Source organism: Gopherus flavomarginatus, chromosome 2 (genome assembly GCF_025201925.1).
Source record: "Gopherus flavomarginatus isolate rGopFla2 chromosome 2, rGopFla2.mat.asm, whole genome shotgun sequence".
Taxonomy (NCBI): Eukaryota; Metazoa; Chordata; order Testudines; family Testudinidae; genus Gopherus; species Gopherus flavomarginatus.
The window spans coordinates 240,835,614-240,859,802 of NC_066618.1; the positions used below are offsets into that span (position 1 = coordinate 240,835,614).

Genomic DNA, 24,189 nt, shown 5'->3' on the forward strand with positions numbered 1-24,189 from the left:
CCAAGCAAAAGAAATAAAGGCGACGTAGAAAATGCTTAGTTGTATGTGCTCCAAACAATGGGATGGTGCCCTGCTGTAATAGCATGTTTGGCTGCTGTGTTCCATGATTATTACCTTTTCTCTAGAACTGCCTATTGGTTAGAAACTGCTGACACAGCAGATGGTGTGCAGTGGTTTAGGCTTAGGACATGCAGTGTAACCCCCGAAAATCAGGTGGGGGGAAATGGTAGAATAGAATTCCCCACAAAAACAAGCAAGCAAACCCACACCTAAGAATCAAATTAAATATGCACAATATAAAGGAAAAAAAAAGAGTTTTGAGAGAGTCATGCAGGTCTACATAATTTCTTAACTGATCATGATTTACAGAGTAAGGATTGAGGCACAAAGCACTGCCGAGGGATTAATGACCAGCTGGGAGAGCTGATGGCACAGGCTGAAGTTATGGATCATTAACCCCAGCTAGTCATTAATTCTCCAGGAAATGCCCTGTGCCAGAGCTGTTATTGCGATAACCCATCTTATAAATAAATAAATAAATAAATGAAACATATTAAAGGGGTTTACTTTTTAAGCAGCGTCATTATTTCCGCGGAGCAGTGAAAACAGAATGATTCTGACTGCCACTGCTGACACTGTACAGGATATTTCTGGGAAGTGAACCACGTACAGAAGCCAATCAAGTGTATTCTTCTGTCTTGTACAGACCCATCTACTTTTCTCCTGGGTATTTTTATCTGGACTGAGTAGCAGTCAGAAACCCTGATCCAGATCGGGCCCATTTCTGTGCTAGTGCTGTGCATACACAGGAAGACATGATCACTGCCCTGAAAAACTAAGAAAGGAACTGATGGTTGAATTTTAGAGCTTTTAGAGTTAAAAACTAATGGGGTTGAACAAGGAAAGTCCTTCTGTTTTGTGTCTCATCTACAGGTCACATTCAGTACAAGCAACAACAAGGCAAAGTCTGAATCAGCCCTGCAAACATATCTTTGGGAAAGCATTCATTCTAGATGTGAGAAGTATAAATAAGCATGTGCTAAGAATTAATCCAAGGTACCACAGCTTCCCCCTATTCTAAGTATAGATGAGATACCTTTTTAGTGCAGTGTCATTATTCCTGCAGAGCACTTTAGGTATCAAAGCACCTTAGCTATCAGTATGTGGTAAATGTTTCCATATGTTGACTTTTGAATGGTCACTGCTGTAATTCAGTCTGCTTGCTATCTAGCCGCATTCACACCACTGGTCTGTTCTCCCTAGAAGAGTGATGATCACAGCCTATTAACCCATTTGGGTAAATACCACCATTTGGAGCCAAGACTGGAACTCAGGGGAAAAAAAATGCTTTACCTACTAAGCTACCGACACTGTCAAGAGTCACGCTCTCAATGGAGCTATGGAAAGGGAGGAGAGGGAAGAAATGCTAGATTAGAACATCCGATTTACACAGAAACATCACTCTTGTAAGAATGAATTATCAAATTTATCTAAGAGACTTCCTACCTGTTCATTAGGCTCAAAGTTTATCTCCTCCTTTTCTGTCTTCATAGCTATTAACTTTGTGCTACTGGAAGGGTCTGTTTTACTGTCCAACCGCTCCAGTTTTGGGGTTATGTCCGGTAAACCAATATCTTTAGTATCATCTTTATCTAGCAAGTAACGAAGTAGTGCATTTTCTTTCTTCTTGGGACTCACTGGTTCCTGTTTAACAGTCACCTCTGAACCAAGAGCTGTGCTATTGGACTCCTGGTTCAGTTCTTTGCCTGTGGCCTCTGCTGTAAGTTTGGCCAAGTCTACAGGAGAACTGCTGTCCTGCAAGAGTCTGTGCAAAATTTTATGCTTCTCCTTGAGCGAGGTTCCATGTGCTGAACCAGAACCAGATAAGCCTCCGGTGGAGTCCTTGTTAGCATCTCCCATAGAATTTGACAAGGATGAAGGCTCCATCTGATCAGATTTGGTGGTCAGCAGCTGTAAGAGCTTTGTCTGGCTTTTGCCATCATGCAGTCTGTTCTGTCCATCAGGCCTCTCACCACTGATAACTTGGGGCACATTGTTATCATTACTGTCTTTCTGTTCTCCTGAATGGCAGCTGCTCTCTGTTTGTCCAGTTGTACCTTCTGATTGCTCCCCATAAAGTCCAAAACAGTCTTTAGAGTCCAGGCTTCCCATTTTGCTCAGCTGGGGAGGATTCATATTAACAGGGGAATTTTGTAAATTACCCATTTTTAGGTCAGGTGAAGCCAACGATGACCCTAGAGAAACTCCATGACCCTCACTGAGGGCTTGAAGTGCATTTAGGGAACTGTTGGTGTAACTATGGCTATTTCCTGTGCTGCTGCAAACTCCCACAGGTGAATGCAAGCTTCCTGCAGGGGAAAACTGACTGGGTGGAATTCTAGGACTTCCTGCCACTCCAGGACTCATACGATGCCTTGGGGAAAGCATAGAATTTGGCTGCCCTGGGTTCATGCCAGGGCTGCTTTGTGAGGGACTATTCATTTTTAGTGCATAGTTACTACCCTGAGGAGTGGATGCTTGTATGCTTGACACATGGTTCATTCCCCCTGAACCACTAAACCTGCCTGCTGGCATGCCCGTTTGTTCCTTTGGGCCATTTATGGCAAAATTTATATTGCTACTGATGGTCATATCCTGACCTGGGTTCCCACTGCACATGGCCTGATGGGCAGGGCTGCTGGAGCTAATTGGGTTCAATGTCTTCCCCATTGTTTGTCCAGTCAAATCCTGATTCATTCCACAGACATTTTGCTCTCTGTACCGTGAAAGGAAAAAACAACAGTCTATTAGTTAAAAGGAAAGAGATCTTACGAGTTGCAATTACATTTTAAAATCTCTTAAAAATATGAGAGCAGACCTGCAGTTAAAAATCAAGATAATGCTTTTGACAAAAGCCATCTGCAATTACCAGCATGGCTACACATGCAAAGTTTTCAGTGAACAACTACAGTATGTTTCTCAGTAGCTTATTAATACATCTATGGTTTAAGAGAGAAAAAAATTACACTTCAGTTGAATTACAAACAGTAGATAAAAGTAGATAGGTTACAATTACAATCTCTCTATATACCGAATCTCTCTCTTCCCTCAATACAGAATGAGTTGCCTTCCATAACTTAAGGAGATTTCAACTTCTTAATTTCACCTCCTTAAAAAAAGTCCTATAAATACACATTTATGTTTGTATTTATTTAAATATATATTTATAGGACAGCTGTGGCCAGCTGTTCACCAGAATTTTGAACTTCTGTGAACAAACCATGCCATAGGCTTAGAGCTTCTGTGGTGTTTGCCAGCTAGGCTCCCAGTGAAAAGCGAGTTTAAAAAGTCACATTACTGAGCTGCCAGAAATATCTAAGCTGCTCCAAGTATGGGAGCCAAGAAAACCACTGGAAACAAGTTCAGAATGAGATGAGTGTGCCACCATTCTGATTCTGGACAGATTTTTCATATGCAAGGTGAAGCTCATATAACAGAAGAGGGTAGAAAAAAGCAGCAGACAGAGAGAAAGGAAACTTTGAAAAGTTCTTTAAAGAACATCTAAGTAAAACGTAGACTAATTATATTCTGTGAGAATGCAAGGTTTTTGTTCTTCTGTTGTAAAAATTAAGCTTGTTAAATCAGACATTTTTTCAAGCTCTCAGAGCTTTTAAGGGACACTGTCAGGTAGTTTAGATCAAAAATTTAGATTCTGAGAGGGGAAAAAAAAAAAGAAAACCGCCTGAGCTTTCAAGAACAAATATTAATGGAAGTGTGTTCATGAACTTTTTAGTTTAACGTATAAGCATTTTTGTTTGGATTTAAACATTCCTTTGTGGTATTTGCCCAGTATAAGAACTTCAACCAAACATTCAAACCTTGCAGTACTAGTGCATGAGAACCAGGAAGAGAAGCTGACTACAAACCAACCCTTAGCTATTTTTATTAGCTAAGTGCAAGTAAACAACATAAATAGTAAAAACTAAAAGGATATTTAAAGCCCATCTTGCTATACCAAAATGTATAGTTTTTGACCTGACAATTCTTCCTTAATTTACAATTGTGGCAGACACTCACGAAATACTAATCCAAACAAAACACGTTTCAAGTTGTTAAATAGCAGCTTTCAGTGAGGTGAGTGCAACTCCCAAATCCGTAACTTCCATAAAATGTTTCAGTTTGAATTAGATTTATAGCTGTATTCTTCTCCCTAAGCAAGCAGTAACGTAGATATGCAGTGAAATAGCAGTGATGAAAAACCCTGAGTAACAGTTGTATATTGAATCTGACACAATATACAAGTACCTTTAATGACGTAATTCATAATTTATTTCTGAAGAGATAGGGTCAGTGATTATTTACTCTTGAATTCAATACTGTTGACTTGCCTCTCACTTTTTGGAGGCAATGCTCTAGAATTGGGGTGCCATACGTTAATGTATTTTGCATCAGAGTGCATCACCTGATCATTACTCCAAGCACCAACATGATGAGGTGATCTGACTGTCAGTCTTGCAAAGTGACATATTTTGTGTGCTCAAAGCATGCTCTAGTAGTCACAGTGCAGTTTTTCGCACACAGCTATGCCAAGGCCCATGACACACCCTGAACCATAGGAATTTACCTCTGACATTTTTAACAGGTAGTTGTGTCATGACAAAGCAAGGCAAGCCAAGTTTCTGGTTTCTATCATGCAAAATGCACAGAGAACTAAAATACTAAAATTAAAAGCATGAGCTCAAGATAGATTTTGTGATATTTAACAAGAGTCCTAGAGGGGAAAATCCAGCATACTATTTGCCTACCCAATGAGCACAGCCTACAGTCTCTTACTACTTTAAGAGCTGATCTCAACAACTTTTATTTTGCTTTAACGGTACCAGTGGTAGACCAGCTGAAATGTCGATCAGTCTAAACAATCTATACAATACGACTCTGTACTCTCACTATGTCTGTGCCCAGAGAGCGGAAGGAACGGAAAAGGCTTATTAAAAATAACAAATATTACCTGTGAAGCATATGCAAGGATATTACAAGCTGAGGTTCACTAGTAGTCTGAGAACGGATAAGCTTGCTCTTCGTTTGGGCAGCAACTATAGTGCCATCAGACAAGGAAAATCGATAGACAGAACTGAATGCTAGTCCCTGCCTCAGCACTGAAAATAAGCAAACAATACAATTAACGAGAAACCACAATTAACGAGAAACCATAATACAAGTAGATTACACATACAAAACCTAAATCCATCAGTAATGGCTGTTTGGGTGCATCCTTATGGAGCAACAGGAGTTGCGTGATTCACTTTACACAAGAAGTAAGGGCTATTAAAGAAAAAAAGATGTTTTGAGGAATTTAAACACTGAGGTGCATGGTGTAAAGTATATACAGTAAAGGAACAAGCACGTGCTATAGAGCGATCACATCAAGAGGACAGATGAAATAACCAATCTGCAATATACCTGAGAGAGAGAATCCACAAAAGCAGCAAAACTAGAACTTGGGAACACAATGCATTTCAGTGGAGGAGAGGCCCAGAAGCCAATTCCTTTGAGTTAGCAGATATGCAATATCTTTTCTTTAAATATTTATCTAATTCCTTTTGCTCCTTTTAGTATTTTTCCCCCATCCATATCACCTACTCCCCATGAAGACATCTTATGTAAATGTTGTTGCTATCCAGCCCTTTAGTTATCATATGTCCATCTTTTTTTGTTCCTTGCTTAAATCGCCTGTAACGGCTATCCTCTCTGTTCCCTTTAAAAAATGCAGAAGCATCTCTAAAAGGGACACTGATCTGCATAAAAAAAAGCAAATATTAAAAAACTCCAAAAAACACACAATGAAACTTCTTACACAAGTTATTTAAATGATTATTAAAATTAGAGATGAGTCTAAGACACACTTCCCCAATGTTGGGGTTGTTTGGATTCAGGATTTTGGTTTGATGTATTACATAGAGATAGGTTGGGGCTCTTATGTTTGGATCTAGATCCGAATGTCACCAAATTCAGCTTTGTGGCTCTAGGTCTCTACTTGTGACCCATCTCTAATTAAAATTGAAATATTTTAAAAAAAGCAAAATTTAAGCATTTATGCTGCTCGCTTACATTTTTGCCCTTAGATAGTGAAACCAGATCAACCAGTTTCAATTTCTGATTTTCATGCACAATCTCAAAGCTGTTATGCTTCACTAGCAAATGTAACAGGGAATGTTTAAATGCCTACCTCTAATTGATTATTTCCCCAGAACTTAAAAAGAAAAAAAAAAAGTTTCTGTATCAGGTACCATCAAACAGTTAGCTAAACAACAACTAGACTAGATTTTGGAACTAAATCCTGACAGTGTCTCTTTAATTTCCTCTCTCTCTCTCTCTCTCTCTCTCACACACGCACACACTTTCTGTGTATTTTTATTATTATTAATAGTATCTTCCAGTCCCTGAATTGTTTTCTTTTTGTGTGCTTTTTAATTTTCCCTGTCATAAAGAAATGATTAGCATCAACCACAGTTTTCCAAGTGTGTCTTTATTACTCCCTTATACAGTGCTAGAAGAGATTCTTCACACTTGTAATTCCGGTATGATTGGTTTCCTTCCCTGCCCCCACACTGTTCTTATATAGTGTGCTGCAAGGTTTGAAAGTATTATTCTGGCAGTGAGGAAACAGGAAACATAAGTTAGACAACCAGAAGAGCTTTGGCAGAGTAAAAATGTAAAGAAAAACAAAAACCAACAAGGACTATGAAAAGGTGCAAAGCAGAATTTCACTGCAAGATATGTCATTGTTTAAATTTAACCTTTGGACACCACAAAGTTCAGAGCTCTCAGCCTTAGCAGCACAGGCACACATCACATCAGGAATTCCAACACTTCATGCCACCAGGATAGATGTGAAATCGCTACTTAAATCATTTTTGAACTAATGCTTTAGGCAAACAAGAATGTTTCCGTAGTCCTCTTCCGGAAATGCCTTGTTTCTCACTTCAGCCAATAGAGAGCACATTTCAACCAAACCAGCCACACTTTGCATTTGTCACTGAGAATCAGCTTGAAAGACTTTCATTTTTGATTCTATATCCATAGTTTCTGTTTTCTGACAATGACCCAAAGTTGTATCTGGACCAGAGGTGAAAGTAAGCCGGGACGGTGTACCAGCAAGAGCTAGTACGCCGTGCCGGACCACACCTGAGGGCAGCTCAGAGCCCTTTAAATCCCCACCATGGCTCCGGTGACCGGGCTGGGGCCGGGATTTAAAGGGCTCAGAGCTCCGGCGGCTGCAGGCAGCCCAAAACCCTTTAAATCCCGGCTGCAGCTCCGGCGGCCGGCTGCGGCCGGGATTTAAAGGGCTCAGGACTCCCTGCAGCGGCAGGAGCTCTGGGCCCTTTAAATCACGGCCCCAGCCCGGCAAAGCTCGAGGTTCTCCATGGCGGCCGAAGCTCTGGGCCCTTTAATTTGCCCCTGAGCCCCGGGGGGCTCCCAGCCACCTCTGCAGCTGGGAGTCCTGGGTTGATTTAAAGGTCCTGGGGCTCCCAGCCACAACTGGTGCCCCAGGGCCTTTAAATCGTGAGAGGCCCCGCCTCTTCCAGATGAGGCCACGCCCCCTCAGGACTCCAGCAGTAACAGTAAGTCCTGTAAGTTACTTTCACCCCTGATCTGGACTGAGTGTTCTCCAGGAACAGCCTCTTTTGCTCGGTCCCCAAACTTCAGCAAAACTGTGACCTGATGAAGTCTAAAGAGTCTGGGCCTAATAGGGTGGCCAGATGTCCTGATTTTACAGGGACAGTCCCAATTTTGGGGTCTTTTTCTTATATAGGCTCCTATTACCCCCCACTCCCTGTCCCGATTTTTCACATTTGCTGTCTGGTCACCCTAGGGCCTAAGACTACATTTCCTGTATGCCTAGCCAATGTGCTATAGATTAGAATATTTTTTAAAATGCACAGTTTGTGAAACAACATGCCTGTTGTGTACATGGCCATGCAGACTGTTATATAAGTATAGGCAACAAATTTGGAGCCAGATTCTGATGACCTTACGTGTGGGAGTACTTTGCTCCACAATCAGCTACTCAACATAAGTAATCAGTATTTGGCTCATGGTTAGAGCTAGTGTAAATGATGTCTGAATAAAAAAATAAGATCACTTCACCCTAAGAAACATCGTGGGAGACCTTCCACTACCCTACACTATCCTGCACCCTACCTCCCTTTTTATCTATGTTCTTGACTGCTAGGGCAGTGTTCTAGAACACCTCCCAGTTGGTGGTCTGCCTTCAATGTAGTACAACATGCTACAGCGTATGCGAGCCATCAGTGCTGCAGCTTCAACAGGTCACAGCTAAGTTTTCTTGTAGTGAATTTTGATAGTGAATACCCATTTTCGTAGAGAAGTAGAATTAGAGGCTTGAATTGTCTCAGTGCACTGTAATGTGTACGCTGATAGTATGGTGAAATAATGTGTAATGAAAGTTTTTGGGAACCCTCACCCCGATTTCTCTCTCTAAGGCAGCTGCAACGATTTGAACATTTAAGCACAGATGGCTGATGAGTTACAAGCATATCACAAACCACCTCTTTAATGTGTCAGGGTAGTAACAAGAATGGTAAGATTGAGACAGAAAAGTGGTGCAAGATCTCCCCAGAAATAAGTTTTCTTTATTGTTCATTGGAGATGAAAGAGGGAGGCTTTCAACATCCCTAAATCGTCCCATGTGGGTGTAAAGAGAGCATGACCAATGCCCAAAGCAACAAACACACAATTTAAATACAGAAAACACTGAAATATAAACCTAACCTTCCTGATGATGCCTCTTGGCAAAAGATATCTCTCCCTCATGCTGTGCATGGAATCTTTGAATGCACCTTCTCACCAAATCCTCCCAGCCAGGTTTCATGGCTGCTCGCATAGTGCTAGTGTCTAGTGACGTTATCTTGCCTGGGTTAAATAAAATAGTTGTTAGTGATTTTCTTAAAAAACTCAAACCAAAAAACCCCACCTCTCAAAACTCTGTTTTCACAGATTCATAGACTCTAGGACTGGAAGGGACCTCGAGAGGTCATCTAGTCCAGTCTCCTGCCCTCATGGCAGGACCAAATACTGTCTAGACCATCCCCGATAGACATTTATCTAACCTACTCTTAAATATCTCCAGAGATGGAGATTCCACAGCCTCCCTAGGCAATTTATTCCAGTGTTCAACCACCCTGACAGTTAGGAACTTTTTCCTAATGTCCATCCTAAATCTCCCTTGCTGCAGTTTAAGCCCATTGCCTCTTGTTCTATCATTAGAGGCTAAGGTGAACAAGTTCTCCCTCCTCCTCATGATACTCTTTTAGATACCTGAAAACTGCTATCATGTCCCCTCTCAGTCTTCTCTTTTCCAAACTAAACAAACCCAATTCTTTCAGCCTTCCTTCATAGGTCATGTTCTCAAGACCTTTAATCATTCTTGCTGCTCTTCTCTGGACCCTCTCCAGTTTCTCCACATCTTTCTTGAAATGCGGTGCCCAGAACTGGACACAATACTCCAGTTGAGGCCTAACCAGCACAGAGTAGAGCGGAAGAATGACTTCTTGTGTCTTGTTTACAACACACCTGATAATGCATCCCAGAATCACATTTGCTTTTTTTGCAACAGTATCACACTGTTGACTCATATTTAGCTTGTGGTCCACTATGACTCCTAGATCTCTTTCTGCCATACTCCTTCCTAGACAGTCTCTTCCCATTCTGTATGTGTGAAACTGATTGTTCCTTCCTAAGTGGAGCACTTTGCATTTATCTTTATTGAACTTCACCCGGTTTACCTCAGACCATTTCTCCAATTTGTCCAGATCATTTTGAATTTTGACCCTGTCCTCCAAAGCAGTTGCAATCCCTCCCAGTTTGGTATCGTCCGCAAACTTAATAAGCGTACTTTCTATGCCAACATCTAAGTCGTTGATGAAGATATTGAACAGAGCCGGTCCCAAAACAGACCCCTGCGGAACCCCACTTGTTATACCTTTCCAGCAGGATTGGGAACCATTATTTAACTACTCTCTGAGTACGGTTATCCAGCCAGTTACGCACCCATCTTATAGTAGCCCCATCTAAATTGTATTTGCTTAGTTTATCGATAAGGATATCATGCGAGACCGTATCAAATGCCTTACTAAAGTCTAGGTATACCACATCCACCGCTTCTCCCTTATTCAGAAGACTCGTTATTCTATCAAAGAAATCTATCAGATTGGTTTGACACGATTTGTTCTTTACAAATCCATGCTGGCTATTCCCTATCACCTTACCACCTTCCAAGTGTTTGCAGATGATTTCTTTAATTACTTGCTCCATTATCTTCCTGGCACAGAAGTTAAACTAACTGGTCTGTAGTTTCCTGGGTTGTTTTTATTTCCCTTTTTATAGATGGACACTGTATTTGCCCTTTTCCAGTCTTCCGGAATCTCTCCCGTCTCCCATGACTTTCCAAAGATAATAGCTAGAGGCTCAGATACCTCCTCTATTAACTCCTTGAGTATTCTAGGATGCATTTCATCAGGCCCTGGTGACTTGCAGGCATCTAACTTTTCTAAGTGATTTTTAACTTGCTCTTTTTTTATTTTATCTTCTAAATACCTGCACCCAAAAAAGGTTTTCACAATACCTTGCAGATCTTGGCGAGTAGAAAAGCTCTCTGATGAGGGAGGAACTGGCCTTTCCTTCATTGGAATTCTTCTTGCCACACAAATCAAGCAAGACTGCAAATCTTGAATGAAACAATATTACGTTAGTATTTTCTGAAGCAGAGAAACCAATGCAGGGAAAGATTTGTTTTTTAAAGAATATAAAAGAAAAATATGTCTTTCATTACATTTTTGGATTAAACCTAATAAGTTTAGTACTCATGAAAGCAAGGGATGGAAAGCATTGATATGGTCTATGTTGTCCTCACCTACACTGAAAGTCACAGACTGGGAGTGTTTTCTGCAAGAAAATCTCTGTGAGGATTCCTTTGTGGATATTACCCAACATTAGCCATAACATTGCATTCAGGTAGATTCCTCTCTTACATTTTCTTATTCTTGAGAAAAGCCTCTGGTTCATAACTGATAGCATATGCAATAAACTTTTGCATTTATTTGCATGTGTATGTTTTTAGCTGCAGTTGCACAGGTTAGAAAATATTTAACAGAAAATAACATATTGCATGTATAGAGAACACAATTCTTGAACATTTATATAACTTTGCAATTTCTAAACCACATTCCTTCAAACATGTCTAAAGTACTTGTGCTTCTTGAGGAGGAAATTTCACAATTAGCCACTCAGAGAGCTCAAAATGCCTCTGAGAAAATTTAATTGATGGAGTAAATACTGAAGGAAATGCTGAATCACAAGTCTTCACATTCTGATAATTCAAAAATTGCCTAACAAAATTTTGCTATCAAAAAGAGGGCCACATTCCTCTTACAATTAAACTGGTGTAAGTCCAGTGTATGAAACACATGACGTTATACCCAATTTATATTGGTGTGTCTGAACAAATTGTGGGCATTCCAGCCTATGTAATGCAAATTAAGAGGAAAGTTACACAGTTTAAAGGAAAAGGGAAAGCTTGCAAATCTTCTGTTCCCTGCTATGGAGAAATCACTGTCTTGATTTCACTGCAGATCGCTACTGATCTATGATTTTTTGGGGTAGGCCTGGAAGGAGAAGGTCAAGACATCATTAAAATAAGCAAAATAAAAATATACACCATTTACCTTCACCATCTTCCTTGATGGACTTTGGTTGAGAAACAGCAAAACACTGCATAGTTTCATATTTCTGATGTGCTTCCTGGTTATCAGGGCCTTCTTCAGCATCAGTCAAAGGTTTTACCAGCATCCGACAATTAAAAGTATGGCTGTTGCGCCTAGGGGCTTCACCAGACCAAGGTCCCCCATTCACTGAGCAAAGCAAAGTTCATATAATAAGATTAGTCTCAGAAGTAGTCATTCCTACCAGTCATCCAGAGTACACATGTAAAAAGAGAATTAATTATGGTGCTTTGTAAACTGGGGGAAACACTCATTTAATAAACAACACAATTTTGATATTAGAGTCCTATCCAGCTGGTGCAAAGTAATTTCATCCTTGTCACTTAAATGGATCACAGTCCCTAGTTTGTTCAGCCACGTTGTCTTTCCTTAGTAAAGCAGCTTAAAAAGAGAACAAACAGAAAGGCAATACAAAGTTCTAAATACCTGCACCCAAAAAAGAGATGAAGCACCTGATCAACTGTCTGACACAGCCATCAGTACTGGACAGATTATGTTAACTCAACAGCCTAGAAGAAAGTGTGTGCAGTAAAGTAATGTGTTTGCCAATACAAATCTGGGAGTGCGTTGGTTAATACAAAAGAGAAGGGCAATATCATTCAAAATGTATTGGACAGAGTAGGAACATTGGCAGATAAAGAATTAACATGCAGTGTACATAAACATGAGGCAAGGAGGCTAGAGACAAATTAAAATAAGTATCCTCAGCTATGATGTAGAGCACCGTAGGAGGATGACCTGGGTCCAGTGGTGGATAAAACTAAAACCGTTTCCAGAGTGCTTAAGAGAAGTAAAAAAGAAAACAAAATCCTAGGATGCATATATAGGTACTGAACAAAAGTCAGAGCAAATTATTCTAACACTCCGTAAGGTACTAAAGAGGCCATATTTAGAATACCACGCACAGTCCTGCTCAGCTCTTTGTAAAAAGTAATAAATAAATGGAAAAGGTACAGGAAAGGCTGATAAGAACAATGCAGTGACTTACATTTCTTAGCCATTCAAAAATGCTTCATAATTTTCTATTCTTTAATATTTATCTTTAAAAAGAGGTTATGATGACCTCACTGACATAACAATGTTATGATGAACAGAAATACCATAATTCTGTTCAAGCTATTGTGAACAAAGGTACATGCAAATAAGGTAGTACTAAAAAAGGAAAAATATAAGAAATAAGTAGAAATAAAGTATAAACGAACATAGCAATAGCTGCAACTAATACAAACTGTTCTTAAAAAGAAATGGGATAAACATTTGGGATAATAAAAATAAGAATGAAATAAAACATCTAATCACAAGGCAGTTTCTGTCCTTCTATTGTAAAATGTCCTCTCTCCTTGTAGTTATGAATCATTTCTTAGAATAACCAGTTTACATGTGGGAGGTGGGGGAGAACTCACACAGATAATGTTATCTGTGCTTGTAAGGATTCACTCTAAAGAACTTGCAGCAATGTCAATCATACATCTGCCAGTTCCTATGAGCAACTTTGAACAAAAGCTGAGACAAAAGGAGACTGGTTTTGAGACACAATCATGTTACATAGCCTATGGCCATACTGAGAATAAACACAGTACATCTGACATGGACTTTAACTTAAGTAACTGAGTGCTATTAAGTGAAGCAATGAAAACACTGACTTAAGAAACCAAAGATAAATATAAATGAGCAACAGCAAATTTTTGTTGGAAATGAATATACCTAAAGATTTTGGCAGCAGGTTTCTGACAAATTCACTGTGGTCCCCTACATGCAGGATGCTATATACACTTGTGTTCATCAGCTCTTCTTGGTTGTACCTTAGGTATTGTGTCACATTCTCAGAAACAAACACAATGTTACCTTCCAGGTTCACTACAAAGAAGAACCCATCTAGGGCCTAGAAGAAAAATATAAAGAGAAAAGCCATAATCTGATTAACAAAAGATACACAGGAACAATAACCTCTTTTAGAGGACAGATGTCTCTCCTCCTCCTCCCCTCTCCCTCAGCTAGCTTGCACTGAAATGATGAGAAGAATACAAAATTCCATGTAGTGGATCAAATTCTACTCAGGATATAATACGAACAAACTGAAAAGCGATGTAAGAAGTAGATTTCATATCAACGGTATTGTGAAACCAGTACTTAAAAGCAGAAAGAAAAAATTGGATTTTGAAAGTCTAGTGTGACAACCCAGTTACTGGACTTGTTGAAAACTATTTGCTGACTTCCTTTTAAAACATATGCTGAATATTATATTTTTATTTCTCTCCTAACCAAGAGAAAACAAAAGTTCAGGCTCAGTAATAAGTTCTCATGCAAAGATAAAAGCATTAGTTTGTTGCTTAGCAATGACTGTTCTTATGATGCAAGCATGATTGTGCATAAATGTCTAGGAATAACTCAGAACCTTCCTCCCTGTTTAATTTTATGACATGTAAACAGACTGGGTACAGAGATTTAAATTCAAACAATCAAATCCATTGGATTCAAGCATTCAATTACCAGCTCATCCCACATGAACCTTCTGCCCCTTTGCCTGATATACTGACTCTTCAGAAGGCTGCTCTGAAAAACAAGTGTTTAACCTCCATTTTGATTTGGAAATGCAAGAAGGTAATTTTGTATCTATAGTCAGAGGAACAAACCACTGACAGGACAACAGGGTTATCCATGATTTTTTAGAAATAAAAGTTAGTGGATCCACACTATTGATACGACTGAGTACAGCACAAGGAGGAGTTGTCACAGCACTGTACATTTGCACGTGATATAAATGGCTAAATCTTTTATAATACACAACCTGCAATATCCTTAATATGCATTCACAGCATACCTAGGCTGCAGATGTGTATTACATATACTACAGAGCACTGAGCTGTTAGCAGATCCAGATTTTAAATATATATATAAAAATATATATATATATATATAAAAAAATAAAAAAATCTGGCCATGGACCCTATAGCATATCAAAAGGAAATTGCTTGTTTTATTATTTATATTACAGTAGCGCCCACAACATGCTTGATGTTGCACAGATACACTGTATACAAAGACACAATCCAGGTCCCAAAGAGCATACAATATAAAAACAGAAAGAAAAAAAACCCAAAAGAAGATGGGTAAAAGAAGGCACAACATACAAGCAGAGCATTCAAGATAATGACTACCAAATGTCTCGTTTGTTCCATTTTTAAATTATATATAGTAAAAGTAAGATTGTATGTGTACACACACACACACACACACACACACATCTCCAACTGCTTTTGAATTTAGATATTTTAGGTGCTGTCAATTGTCAGAATTTTTAATCCTTATGTATTGTCTGTTTGTTCTTTGCATTGTGTCCACTACCTTCTTTCTGTTTCTAATTATTTTAACCCTTGCCTATTTGTGAAGACTTGCCTCCTTTCTATACAGTTTCTTAACAGTTGCACAATTATTTATTTGTAAACTATACCTTTTAAAATGTTTTAATTTATTTAGGCCCAATTCTAACAGCAAATCTCCTACTGACATCACTGGTGAAGTTCAATGTCTTTTTGTATCTGTATCTATGCATGATGGGAAGACTTTCAAAAGACACAAATTGCAGGTAGTTGTCTAACAGGGTCTTCAGCATCTCAGTGATTCCCCTCATCTTATATGGTAACTACTAGGCTGTCAAACCAGCTTTTGGAATCAAACTATTTAAAATGTATTGAGGTTTCTACTGTAATGCTGATTTTTTCTCTCTTCCCCAGATATACTGCACCATGGCAAACTGTTGGAACAATAATGTAATCTTGCACCCTTTCCTTCAGGACTCTTGCTCTGACGGGATCATATAAGGGGCAACGAGGCTGGCACAGAGAATAAGAGAACAGAAATTCTTTTAGAGGACGTAGTGGAAAAGAAAAAGTTTTGTTCTTTGGGTTGCTGTGGATTATTGTCTCACTCTCTTTTGCACACGCACTCCCCTGCCTTAAACAGGAAATCTGTTGAAATCCCATCAGAACTAGCAAATGATCATGAATGCTATTTACTTTCTTCAGCAAGAAACGCTTGCAAGTATGAGGACACTCCCCAATTAAATTGTTTAATAGAAAAGAAAATTACATTTCTAAATCAGATAACTAGTATGCAATCAGTTACCTTTGCCATTATTTTCCTTACTTCATAAAGAGAAAAAAGTGGACTCATCAAGCCTATGAGACTTTTAAAGAGATGAAAATACTTAATTGCATTTCCTTACAAAGATATAGATACACAGAATACATCTGTGGTCTTTGCGACCTTTTAAGAATCTGTTGCGCAAAGGCCTGAGTTTATTAATATCATTTCTTAATTTTTTATGGTCAATGCAGAATGGTTTCAAGGTAGAGGAGAAAAATAAATTAAATCCTAATAAAGTAACACGAAGGTATCACCTGTGATTTTAAATACCCTGTGTACTGCAATAGCTAAGCACAATAGGGTGAGATAGGGATAATTCTTTAGCCTTAAATTAATTTCGTGTGTGTGATTAAATCAGATCTTTATGATCAATTAACATGTACATGAAGACTGGAATTACTACGCTGCCATGTATGAGCTCTGAGGTTTAACTTTGCTTGTTAGCAAAAACAGCAACATTCAGTTCAGTGAGCAAGTGTAATAAATATTAAATAAAGTTTTCATCTAATGAGTGTAATGTCCTAGTTATTCAGGGGACAACTTCTTCAGTCTGTCTAATCTGTCTAACCTTCTAGTGCTCTGCCTAGTAGTTGAGAATTTTTCAGTGCCCTAATTCCATATACAGCTCAGGAAACAGTGTCAAATTTCTGTGTTTTTATCTAATGAGTCATGGAAAGTAATTCAAATATTTATCATTGGTATATTTATTAGGGTTTATCGCTTGGCAAATGCTACATTTTAGGAATAATGGGGTAATTTATATATCTGTCAACCTTGGTTCCTCTACCTAGACTCAGGGGTTTGTGTTTAGTTTTGTCTAAACCAACATTTATTCCTCCTTACAGATAAAGATCAGTGTCAGAATGTGTATTAAGTGTTTGTAACTGATCTTAAACAGATAAAATATCAGTGACAGAGAGTAAATGACAGTAGTTTAATATGTTAGCGTCCTAGGTGACATGTATGCACTATAGATAACAATATCCAGGGTGCATTTAAGAGTTAAGGTATCAACCATTCAGCCTCTTCTGATATCAGTGGAAGTCACACAGTTAAAGTCATGCAGAATTCTCTGCTAAGCTAATCAAAAGATTTATCCTGAAGAATTCTCATGGATGTGTGTTTTTGTAATCAGGAGGGGATACAATCATGTTACCTATGCAGAAATGGCAAACGTAATTAAAACAATGTGTAGCAATAAAGCATAATTTTGGTGGAGAAGGAGTATTTCTCTAAATGTATACGTGTTGTAAGTCAATGCGAGCATACAAATGGGTTTACCAAATCTCCATATTCCAGAATGGCACACAAAATTAGACATTTAATAAAAATATTGGAACTCAAAAAATATCCACAACTACAATGGTTAAATATAGAATATGATGCTATTGTTACCCTGGGAATCAATGTTTTGTCACTGAATTAAATTCAATAGGATCAGCAGCATGCTCTGTATTTGTGACATGGAATGGCATCCTAAGTAGCAAGGATGGCTGTTTTATTGAAGTGATAACATTTGATCATGCCTTTAAGAATGAGTTCCAATTTGATTTTTTCACTCCATGACATTCATCTTTATATTATATGTAGCAGAATTAACTCTAATATAGAGAAAACTTTAGGCACTTCACCTCAAGCATCATTGGTCCAAGTGCATCCTTGTCAATGACACTCTGACCTGTAGATGATACATCCGCTTTTTGTACTTCATCTTCATTGGCCGCTGCTGCTTTTTCTGCATTAAAGAGAACTATGCATTAAATGACAGAACAGAGCTCTTAAAAAGGTATTATCATTCTTCAAGTCCACAGCAGTTTGTGACAGATACCAAGCAAACCACTATTACTGAGATTAAAGAAATCTCCATTGTGATATGGGGAAGCAGGGCTAGTGGGTTAACTTTCCAACTCTGGAATTGTAGACTCAAATCCTTCTGTAGGATAGCAGTGAAATAGATATACTGTAGTGTTTTCATCCTGGTCCCTAACAGATATTTGACTAAAGTACAGAGCAAACACACACACACAGTCTGGCATGACAGGCACTCTTTGCTTACAAACAGGTGGAGAGCTGACTAGAAGACCTTGCAAATCACCTATCTCGTTGTCCCTGCACTATCTTTTCATGAGCACTATATTTAAAAAGAAAATGGAAGCTAACAACACTAGACTGATCCGGAGTTCACGCATCAGTGAAACAGTCTTTGCACTCCCATTTCCACACCACACAATTATTATTGTTTATCATTTAAAATTCACATTATATTATTCACACTATAGTTCAGGTTTAGGCAACCTGTGGCACGTGTGCCGAAGGTGGCATGCGAGCTGATTCTCAGTGGCACTCCCACTGCCCGGGTCCTGGCCACCGGCCTGGGGGACTCTGCATTTTAATTTAATTTTAAATGAAGCTTCTTAAACATTTTAAAAACCTTATTTACTTTACATATTACAATAGTTTACTTATATATTATAGACTTATAGAAAGAGACCTTCTAAAAACATTAAAATGTATTACCAGCACGCAAAACCTTAAATTAGAGTGAATAAATGAAGACTCGGCACAGCACTTATGAAAGCCTGCCGACCCCTGCTATAGTTTTTCCCTCCACTGTCATTTATGCATATTTACCAATATGCACATAAAATACATATAATTTCAAGAGCACTGCATGAAAATTAAATGATAAACAGAAGCAAACAGCAATAACTTCTGGGAGCAAACTACAACCTATGCTAATGTTTCAATTATACGCATCTGAACACTTTGCACCCGTGTTTGTGCTCCATGCTGCAGTACTGATTAAACACCCAAACCAGAATTTTGGCTTCAAAATATCTTATAAAGCAGATTAATTTAGCAAATCTGCACTCACAATCATGCCAATCCATATTAATTATTCTGTATCTCTTTTTTATTTTTATCTTGGAGTTTAAGTGGGAACATTAGCAGAAAAAATATTACCTAAAATTAATGCAACATCTGATCATTGCATTATCTTAATAATCCTCAATTCAAAGTACATTTTTGGTGACCACTCAATAAAACACAAGATCTAAAAAGTAACCCAGAGTGACAACAGACTCCTAAAAATGCTTGGATTTACTATTCAGTGATAACTGTGTAATATTTAATCTATTGCTACGTATCAGAAAATCTGAATGTACAGTTCCTGTGTCCTCTCTGTTTTGAGAGACTGGTCACCAAAATCCTGGATTTCCCCAAGATCAGTGTACATCTATTACAGGTAACGTGCAACAGAATCCTCGGTGGCTCTCCCTCCAACGGTGGGTGAATCTGACTGAACACACCCAGTTATCTACACTGGGTAGTTCTAACACAGTCTCCACTTCCTTATTATTTGCAAGGGGGTCTCTCGCCTTGATGGGAATTCTTAAGTCTCTCCAGATGGGGGATCAAAATGAAAGTCACAAACTTCAACACATTCTCTTGACCCCCTAAAACTCAAGATTAATTCTCTATGCCATTTGAAAGATGGGATTCCAACTTTTAGACAACATATAAAAATGGCTCTAGATCCAAAATTTCTTGACATAGGGACCTTAAAAAAAAAATCATATCAGATGTGCAACAGCTTGGGGATAGACAGGAGAGAGGCACTAAGCTAATTAAAACAGCATGACGTTAATTTCTTTTGTGAACAATTATGGCTAGATGAATGTTGCAGATCATAGAAAATATCTGGCACAGATCTGTTCAATGCATTGGTGCTTCCTCGTTGTTTCTTTATTGGATTTACAAGGACAGGTTAAGTATCAGGAGGTAGCCGTGCTAGTCTGTATCCACAAAAACAACAAGGAGTCCGTGAATGATGGAGGAAGGGGGGATGGAGTGAGTGGGGGCAGGGCCTCGGAGACGGGGCAGGGAGTGGGGCAAGGCTGTTCGGTTTTCTGCAATCAGAAAGTTGGCAATCCTATTCACACCAGTGGAGAATTTACCTCCATAAAGAGAATTCTCTGCTGGCTGTTTAAGTTCAGAACCCATCCTAAGTGCTGCAATGGTATCAGAGTGCAAACCAGAATCTGGACCTATTCATATGAACAGGGATAACAAGACTGAGCCCATATTTACTAAATTAAACTGGAAAAGAATTTATGTAATTCTGAAACGACACATAAAATAATTATCAGCCCTGCTCAATGAAAAGTTTAACCTAGAGACTAAAAAATAAAAATAGAACTCCTTTTAGACATACTTTTATGCTAAGTAAACACATACACATGCAATTATGTAGCATTTTAGGTATGTATGCAGTTTCCATTTTAAATTGCGGACAGATGTACAGCTGTTTAAGTATTAAGATACCAAAACACACTGATTCATATTTGACACTAGGCCTTTTTCCAGTGGTCACTAACGATATTTATTTTTTATATCCACAAGTAAAAACAAACAAACATTTTTTCAGTATGCTCAGCACTGGGAGTGTTTCAAGTTTTATTTGAAGCTTATCCCAGATTCAGATACAATCTAACCTTTATTAAAGCACATGAATTTAGCAAGAACTCTGAAAATCAAATGAAGACAAGTCAAGAGCAAACATTGAAAGTCTCTTTACATATTTTTTAAATTTCCCTACCTCTCTCCCCACCTCCACCCGCAAAATGTTTTCTTCTATACTTTTTTTTGGTCCCTTTAGCTCCCTTAAAGACAAATAAAACATGAAAGGATTTGGATCTCGCTCTCTCTCTCTTTTTTAAACAATACATCCCTGCAGTTGCAGTACCACAACTGGATGCGCAATCCGAGGATTCTCTTTTGTCTGTTTCTATGCTTTACTCTCTCTCCCTCAATGAGGAACAATCCCTCCTTGACCCTTCCTCTGCCTTGCAACCCAGAAATCCAATACAAATTAGAGAGACTTTCATTTTCAAAACAAAACAAAACCTGAGTCTCTTCAGGGACCATGTTAAGATGAGTCAAACTATAAAAAAAAGAAGAGGAGGAGATTTGCATCAATATATTTTATATATTTATTTTTGTCTCATTGCAGTCACTATTATGTGTGTTTTCTACTGGAACAAAAGCAGCAAAAAAGGGAGAAGTGAGTGAGGAAGCATTAGACAGATAAGCAGTACAAGCGTTTTGAAAATAAGTGGGGGGAGAGACAATAGATTTGCAGCACATCCTGATTATGTTGCTCTACATCACAGGCACCATCACGCATACATTTGAAAGTGAAATTTCAGACTATTTCCTGATATAAACAGCAGCACATCACAAAGCAAGCCTCAAGCAAAAACCAAACAAATAAACCAAAAATTCTGTAGCCAAAGAAAGCAGTTCTTTTATGCAACACTTCTTTAAAAGTGAATTTCTCAGCCGGAACATACATTTCATTCTCTTTATCATTTTCTAGAGTTGCTATTGGAATGTCATGTCCATCCAAAGTCGTGCATTCTTATTTATTGAAATAACAGACCAAAAATACAAACAGAGACTTTTCTTGTCAGTAATACCAGAACATTCATTTCTCTACAGGAAAACAGCCATGATTCAGGAGATACCCTTATAATTTAACCAACTGTAGCAGCATCAGCATCACTAGCACTGATTACTGGAAGGTGACTTAAATGCTACACAGCATTTCTGAATCTACAATTAAAATTAAATTCTACAGCACAAATGCTTTTAAAACACCTAATTCCTCTACATTTGTTCACATTTGTTTATGTATTAGAGAGCCATTTGTGTTCACATGTTGTCAGCTAGTCTTTCATACAGCAACAGGGGAGAGACTAAAGAAGTAAAACATAGGAAAGTGTGATTACAAAAGCATATGAATTGGCAGAGGACAGAGATAAAAGTAGTTTCAGGCACTAGATCTAATTAATTAAAAAAATTGACTAGACATACTTGACTCTTTAAATTTCAGATTTCATAATGACATAGGTTTATAAATCACTACTAAATACTAATTGTGTGTACTATGGCAAGAGACAATGTTATTAGTATAAATAGGACTATAAAAAAGAGCAGCTTCATATTTACAGACTTTAGTGTAAGAAAAAAAAAACGTTTTTATTAATTCAGTGTGTTCCAATGGCAGATTAGCAAATACAATACAAGGCACGGTGAAGCAAAGCAATGAAGAATTTTTAAATTATTCCAATGCCTGGTTAACCGTGGGGATAGAAGTTTTCCTTGTAGTTGTATAATTCAAAGAATTAGAACCTATAACTAAAATAGTACTTGATACACACCGCTACCTCGATATAAGACCATCTGATATAACATGAATTCGGATATAACGCGGTAAAGCAGTGCTCCGGGAGGGCGGGGCTGCGCACTCCAGCGGATCAAAGCAAGTTCAATATAACACGGTTTCACCTATAGCACTGTAAGATTTTTGGCTCCCAAGGACAGCATTATATCAAGGTAGAGGTGTACTTAAACATATTTGTTAACCAGTTCCTAGTACTTCAGCATGAGCAAAGTTGTTCCCTCCAAAATCTTTGAATTTTTCAAAAGACAGATACCATTTCTTTGACAACAATCTAAACAACACACCGTAACACTCAGCAGAAAGTTTTTGCCCCTCCTCCATGAACACGCCTACCTATTATTTAGGGAAGTGATTATAAATCGAGGTTGCTGTCACACTTAACTCCATGCAAAGATATGCTGTAAAGAATCCATTAGATTAGTGTACTCATTTTCCACTTAAACTATAGATCAAGTACTATAGGAAAAGCTTTGTAATATCTCAGAAAGGTTTTAAGAGGTAAAACAGGGAAGAATTATGCATCTGCATTGAACTAAAATTAGAAAAGCAGCCATATGGCTCTGTGAAACCAGCAGCACATTCTTATTCATTAGGAAGCATTCTGCTAACATCAAAACACAAGGCCCTTCCTGTGCTCTCCAAATGTGTTTATCTTTTCAACATTAATGTACTAGAGATCATCAGATTGCTGACATCTCCTACAGTACACATTAAAAAAGCACAGATGCACTTTTTCTCAGCACTTTTATTCACTGTGAGTAGTCTAAGAGCAAAGCTTCAAGCTGCCTCACTCCCATCCTCACACATAACCTCTCCTTAGCAAATCATGGTTTCCCTTCTGCATCAAGGGGACAGCCTGATCACCCAATCCCAGCTCAAACTGATATCAGAATCCAGGTCCTGTGAGAACGAAACAGACTTTGTTTCACTTTTACTACACTGGTGATATAAAAATCACTTAAACTTATGACACAGGACTAAGCGAACAGAAGACTGAAAACTGTAATCTCGCTTATTCATCCAAGAACAGTTATAACACTACGTTTAAACGCTCTGAATACTATATTCTTTTCAGAATTTCCCACACACATTTGGCCTGATTAACCACCTCACCCCTACCCCTAGAACTGTGGAAAGCAGCTTCTGTAAAATATTAGAACCATTATATAAGCCTTCCCTTCCCCCAAAGACGCAAAGCGTAGCCAAACTTTGACACAACCTTTCAAATTTTGGGGAACTGCTGATCTTAGAAAATGAAAGTATAGTATCTAGTGTTTCAAGTTTTCTGACATTCCCTGAAAGTATAATGTGTACTCTAAAAGCCTTGGGGCATTTTTTTGGTATCATAAAACAAACAGTTCAATTAATGCATAAAATAATGAATATGAATGTATCTTCTCCTACCTCACCATGGTTCTCTCTTTTGGTCTACTCTTCTCCAATATTAGCTTTCTCTTACTCCATATAACTACCATCTGGCACTATCCTCGGCAGTACAATCCCCCATTACCTAAGCTAAATTGGAAGTATAAATGGAAGTGGAGGGTAAAGTAATGAAATAAACTTTGGGAAGAATGAAGTCCAAACCTTGGCCAGCAAATGGCCCAGTTTGAATCTGTTCCTCCATGAAGGCTCTTTTCTTTCCCCATGTATATAATCCCCTCCTTACAAACTGTGCTCACAAACTTTGGTCATCACACCTATGTTTTCCATAATTCTGCAACTGTAGAACTGGCTCCAGACCTGTTACAAAATTTGTTTGCTGAATCTAAGCTTTTAATTATAAAAAAAAAAGTTAGTCTTTTGCAAAAACAACTGCTAGCTTCCAAATTTGAAATGACATGACATTATCCTAAACAGACAAATAAACAGCCTTAAACAACTGGTGTAAGGGGCATTAACTCTTGGTCTTACTCTTACTATTTCATTATTGATCATTTGCAGAAATATTGACCTAATCTTTAGGTTTATCCACTTTTGCTGGACACAGTGGTG

At 38.3% G+C, this 24,189-nt stretch overlaps 1 protein-coding gene across 6 annotated transcripts in view; it reads right to left on the bottom strand.

The window, feature by feature from the left end:
- NCOA2 (nuclear receptor coactivator 2) overlaps positions 1-24,189 on the bottom strand; it is a 271,000-nt gene that overhangs the window by 53,234 nt on the left and 193,577 nt on the right. For all 6 annotated transcript variants that reach the window (XM_050940578.1, XM_050940576.1, XM_050940572.1 and 3 more), the window contains 7 exons: positions 17,579-17,682; positions 13,506-13,683; positions 11,745-11,930; positions 10,646-10,747; positions 8,794-8,934; positions 5,009-5,156; positions 1,507-2,776 (listed from right to left, as the gene is read on the bottom strand). In XM_050940578.1, the coding sequence (XP_050796535.1) occupies positions 1,507-2,776; positions 5,009-5,156; positions 8,794-8,934; positions 10,646-10,747; positions 11,745-11,930; positions 13,506-13,683; positions 17,579-17,682 (2,129 nt within the window). The remainder of the gene's footprint in view (positions 1-1,506; positions 2,777-5,008; positions 5,157-8,793; positions 8,935-10,645; positions 10,748-11,744; positions 11,931-13,505; positions 13,684-17,578; positions 17,683-24,189) is intronic.